Genomic DNA, 5,725 nt, shown 5'->3' on the forward strand with positions numbered 1-5,725 from the left:
AAAAGATTCTATAGAAATAAACATATAAATATGTAAATCAATAAATTATTATTATTATTATCGTTATTATTATTATTATTATTATTATTATTATTATTATTATAATTATTATTATTATTATTATTATTATTATTATTATTATTATTATTATTATTATTATTATTATTATTATTATTATTATTATTAATGATTTAATATTTTTTTCTTCCATGCTTCTTCTTTTCATGAATCGTATAAAATTACATAAATGACTAATGCAAGTAGTAGAATTCAATGATTTTTGTCATTACATTTTTTTCCTTAATATGATATTTTCAAAATTAATGATTTATATATGAATAAATTCTTTTATTCATTTCTTCAGCATTTTAAAATATAATGTTAGTTAAAATTGTATCTATGTTCAGTTATCATTATACTTTAAAGTAATACAAATATAAACTTATAAGTTATAAATCATTGACAAATATATAAGATTATAAAATAAATAAGTAAATATTACTAAATTGGTAAAAAAAATATATATTGTTAAATGACATATTGTTACATTCATGAATCATGAAAGTTTCTATTATGATTGAAATCTACATATATATATATATATATATATATATATATAAATCTATATCATATAATGTAAACATTAATAAAGAAAGATTTTATATTTTATATAAGTTATTTATGTTTATTTTGGGATATTTTTCACTTATATTTAAAATTAAATTTCCCGCTCTTCTCTTGCTCATGTATCATTTATCGTACAAAATTCTACGTTGCCATCAGATAGCGTGCTACGATGAATAGTGCGAAAATATCAATATTTCAGAAGCAAATCAGCAACTATATGCCTCTTCGTTTAGTTAACAAAGGAACAATGATTGATTATTTTGTGATGTTAAAAATAAATTAAAATTATTTTGATGATATTTAATATATATTACTTAGATAAAAAGATAATCATTTTACTAAGATTAATAATACTGCCTTAAACGACCGGAAATAATAAGAAATTGAGAGGGAAAATGGTATTTTTAGGGAAAATGCGTAATACTATTGATTTATGTCAAAAAAGTCAAATTTTCTACTCGTAACATTTTTGTGAATTATTCATATTAATAATTAATGTATTCAAAGATGATCCATTTTATTCTTATATCAGAGTAATCATTGGATATAATAGTTAGTTGAAAGGATGAATCCGCGAAAAAGAGAACCGCCATTTTAAAGCATTTAAACATTCGTGGCGTGGCATTACGTTGTCCATGTGTCAAGAATAAATATCATTTTTGAGATATATTAAAAAGAAATAAATACGTATATTGATACGAAAAATTCTATAATCTATTTATTTTAAACAAATTAAATTTATATAACGATTAGCAGAGAAATTCATTTCTATTAGAAATACGACAGATGTAGTACAGTCAATGATCGAAGTATAATCTTAGATATAACGAAACAATCTTTTTGTAAAGTTTAAACGATAAAATCGTACGTAGCGCTTCATGAGAAATATTTAGAGCGTAAAAAATTGATACGATTTTGTGAAGACAGTAAAAATTTTAAACTAACCGTTTAAGAGTTATGCTCTTCTAAAGGTTATGTATTACTACCGCCATTGAGATAATTTTTAACGTTACTGTACTAACCAACGAAGAAACCAAGTGGTCGCTTCGAACAGTCGCGGCCTAATAAAATATCGCACTGATTGGGTGTAATTATGCTCGAGGACGATCGTTCCTGAAATACAAGAAATTTGTTTGTTTTCTTTTCTTCGTATGCACGCATTCATTCGTCATAATATGATAAGATTTCACATAACATTTTCACATACATTTATCTAACTATTTATTGGTCGTAAGAATCTCGAAAATAGGATATTCCGTTGTAGAAATATGACAGAATATAAACCTGTCACAGAGAATAAGAAAATTTTAAGATAGAGATAGAGATACGAATAGATATAGAGATTGAGATAGAGAGAAAAAGAAACAGAAAAGAAAGAGCGCGAGAGCAAAAGAGAGAGAGAGAGAGAGAGAGAGAGAGAGAGAAAGAGAAAGAGAGAAAAGGACTGAGCAACGAATCAAAGAAAGAGGGAAAGAGATAGCAGATAAATGCGTTTCTGGTGAACTTATAACCTTCGCACAAAGTGTACGAAGATATAAAAGCTTAGACGATCGAAATAAATTTCGTTAGGAGATACGTTTGACGATGCCATATCGAGCGTTGCTCCGAATGAAGAAGAGCCTTTTTTAATTGTTTACGTAAAGCCTCGCATCCTGATTGTCATACGATGCGACTGCATGCCCGACGCTCGAAACCCGGACCGGTCGCTTCGGTACAGACGCTTGCAATAAGGCTGTCCTACCGTAGACATTAAATGAAAATTCAGACGCTTAAATTGCAATATTGTGCGTGGGGCATAATAAGAAACTTGTAGAGAAAAAAAAATTGGCCTGATTTGGTGTATACAATATCCGTCTTAAACCAACAAGAAAGAAGTTATGGATAATCGAAAGTGAATTTTATGAGATAGGAGAGAGCGTTAACGGGACTCGACTGTACCGTGGACGCCACTGGCAGCCACGAACGGTCGCTCTTTGTACAGTCATAACAATAATTTTCTTCGAACACTCCTGTAAAAATTCCAAATCGGTCTGTTCGATCGAAAAATTATGCGAGGGGCGTCATGAGAAACTTGTTAAGAATAAAAAACTAATACGATTTGGTGTATATTGTAAACGTATTTAACCTATCGTCGTTGAGTTATCCGTTATTAAAGATAGGGAAGCCTAACGCGCAATGTTTCACTTTTTCGAGTAACTGTACCAACGGACGCTACGGGAGTCCGCAGCCGGCATAGGTTCAGTTGGCAGCAGTACGCACAACGAGAAGCATTACCATGGCCGATATCTCCAAGGACGAGATCCGTAAGGAGATCACCGGTAAGTAACGATATTCATTGATATAAATAATTTCGAGACGTGATTATATCCTATATGAGATATTAACGATTGTTACGACAAATTACGTGTATACCCGTACATCGGAATGAATAGTAAAACAGGCTCTTTCCTCTTGCGACGTGACGACTTTAGCGCGCACGTATGTGGCCAAGTGGCGTGCCCCACGCCGGCCATTACTAATCGCCGACCCCGTAGTATTTTTCATCTATACGAGGATGATAGACGTTACGTCTCGTTACATTAGATATATCGGATTTTACGTTGGTACGTGTTCTGTCGGTCCTAAGAAAAAAATTTTTTTTCCTCGTCGAATTTTTCGAAAGAGAGAAAAGAAAAAGGAGGAAAGGAAGAAAGGGGAAAAAAAAAAAGAAACGAAAAAAAGTAAAAGAAAAGGAAGAAGAAAGAAAGGAAGAAAGAAAAAAGAAAAGAAAAGAAAAGAAAAAAATCCTCGTTTCTCATTGGTTAAGACGGCAAACCCGAGCTTTCTTTTTCCCTCTATCGTGTTAGGTGCCTTCCTCCGCCCGCTATATACGACGCGTTCGTGGCGCGCGAGCGAAGGCGCCTTCTTACGCCGCGCGCCTATTATCATCTCTCTTTCTCTCTCTTTCTCTTTCTCTCTCTCTCTCTTTCTCTCTCTCTTTCTCTCTCTCTCTCTCTCTCTCTCTCTCTCTCTCTCTCTCTCTCTCTCTCTCTCCTTTTTCACAGAGACTCTTTCTACGTTGCGTTTTATTCGAATACGATGTTTCTACTATTAATCTACCTATGTACGATGATTTCACCTTTAACCTTAGTTTTCTTCCATTATTTTCTACTTTCGATCTCATCGATGTTATTTTTCACATTATTATTTTCCTATTTTTGCTGATCTATCATCTTCGTTGTCGTCGTCGTTGTCGTCGTCGTCATTATCATTATCATTATCATGTCGCCGTCGTCGTCGTTGTCTTCATCGTCGTCGTCGTCGTCGTCGTCGTTGTTGTTGTCTACCTATCTATCTACTTACCTACCTACTTACCTACCAACGCTTCAAGCGAGCGTGCAACCCTTCAACTACGTGAGTATTTACACCCATAATCCGTCCTTTCCCGCCATAGTCATTCATGATCGTCACGAGAGACGGAGAAGCGATGACAAAGCACGTAATGTCGTCGTATTTTCGTTTTTTTTCCTTTACATTTTTTTTTTTCGAGAAGAGAGAGAAAGAGAGAGAGACAGAGAGAAAGAGATAGAAAGAGAGAGAAAGAGAGAGAGAGAGAGAGAGAGGGAGAGAGAGAGAGAGAGAGAGAGGGAGGAAGAGAGAGAGAAAGAGAGGAAGTAGAGAGGTTGATTTTATCATCGACGATCGACGGTTATATACCCCTACTTTAAAGAGGTTTGTAGTTTTTCTTTCAGCGTATAGCGCATGACTTCAGATTGATACTTCGATTAAAATAATAGATATACATCATCGTTACATTTAACAACGTTAATCCGTATTTGTCCGTTTACTTTCAGACTTATTTTCATTATCGGATTCGCGCGAGATCGTCCAACCGGCATGATCATGGTCCGCCATTTGCACTCTGTATTTATCGAATCCCACGGCGGGAAATCCGATTGCCTTATATGAGTTTATATATGTATCATGAACTTGAACTAGTCATTTTCATTGCTATGCGATATACTACTTGTCGGTTTTTTTTTTTATAACTTCTTCTTTTTTCCTCTCTCTTTTTTCTTTTTTTTTTCTTTTTTCTATTTTCTTTTTTCTTTCTTTTTTTTTTTCTTTTTTCATTTTGAATTTATTCATTGGGCAAAGAGAAAAGAAATGTTTAAATAGTGCATACCTTTACACAAATTGTACACAAATTGTTGCTTATGTTTTCCTTCTATTTTATGATAGCCAACATTTTTAAGGCAATTAATTAAATTAAATAGAACTGAAATCATGTGTGTATATATATATATATGTATTGCTTCTTGTAGATAATAATTCTGCGGAAACTTATCATTCCTTTAATCTTTTCGCTAAGATACTTCGTTAGAACTTTGTTCTGCAGTAATTATTCTAATTATGGTAATATATTCGTGGATATAATCAATGCTATATAATAACCATTCATATAACATTAACACAAATAAAACTCCTTTAGAATCTTTTTCTTAAAGAACTTTATAATCATTTTTATACTTTTATAAAATATCTTTGTTATTTGTTATATATTTTCCAGCTATTCTGAAAGATGCTGACCTTACTACAATGTCTGCAAAGAAAGTAAGGCAACAGATAGAAGAAAAATTGGACGTCGATCTCACAGAAAGGTAAACAAGATATACATATATTGAAGTGAAAAGAATAAAATTATTTTTGAATAGTTTCTTTTATTGTAAGTTTTATTAATACGTATGCTGGATGCAGCAGGTACTTCTGCTTATTCATCTAATGTAGGAGTGAGTATTCTGTATCCAAGAGTAAAATGGGGAAATCTGAATGGAAATTGTATTTCAAATTTTCATCTCGTTCCACCTCAAACAGTTTTATTTTCATTCTGAGAGCACATATTTAAGAATTATTATAATTTTCAAATTAAAAATATATATAATAATTTCTTATACATGCATATGTCCTCTATTGTCTATATATAGAAAAAAGGAAGTAGATGATTTAGTGATGGAGTGTCTACAAGAAAAACAAGATAGTGGAAAGAAAAAGAAGAAGGCTGCGAGTGAAGAGTCAGAGGATGGAGAGGAGGAGGAAGAAGAAGGTTCGGAGGAGGAAG

General features: G+C 32.4%; 1 protein-coding gene across 1 annotated transcript in view; it reads left to right on the forward strand.

Moving 5' to 3' along the window:
• The first annotated feature begins 2,788 nt into the window (after positions 1-2,788).
• The window catches only part of LOC124954722 (upstream activation factor subunit spp27), a 5,618-nt gene continuing 2,681 nt past the window's right edge, over positions 2,789-5,725 (forward strand). The window contains exons 1-3 of the mRNA XM_047508056.1: positions 2,789-2,945; positions 5,177-5,267; positions 5,592-5,725. The exon at positions 5,592-5,725 is cut by the window's right edge and continues 159 nt beyond it. Of these exons, the coding sequence (XP_047364012.1) occupies positions 2,903-2,945; positions 5,177-5,267; positions 5,592-5,725 (268 nt within the window). The 5' untranslated portion in view covers positions 2,789-2,902. The remainder of the gene's footprint in view (positions 2,946-5,176; positions 5,268-5,591) is intronic.

Source organism: Vespa velutina, chromosome 16, assembly GCF_912470025.1.
Source record: "Vespa velutina chromosome 16, iVesVel2.1, whole genome shotgun sequence".
NCBI classification, from domain to species: Eukaryota; Metazoa; Arthropoda; class Insecta; order Hymenoptera; family Vespidae; genus Vespa; species Vespa velutina.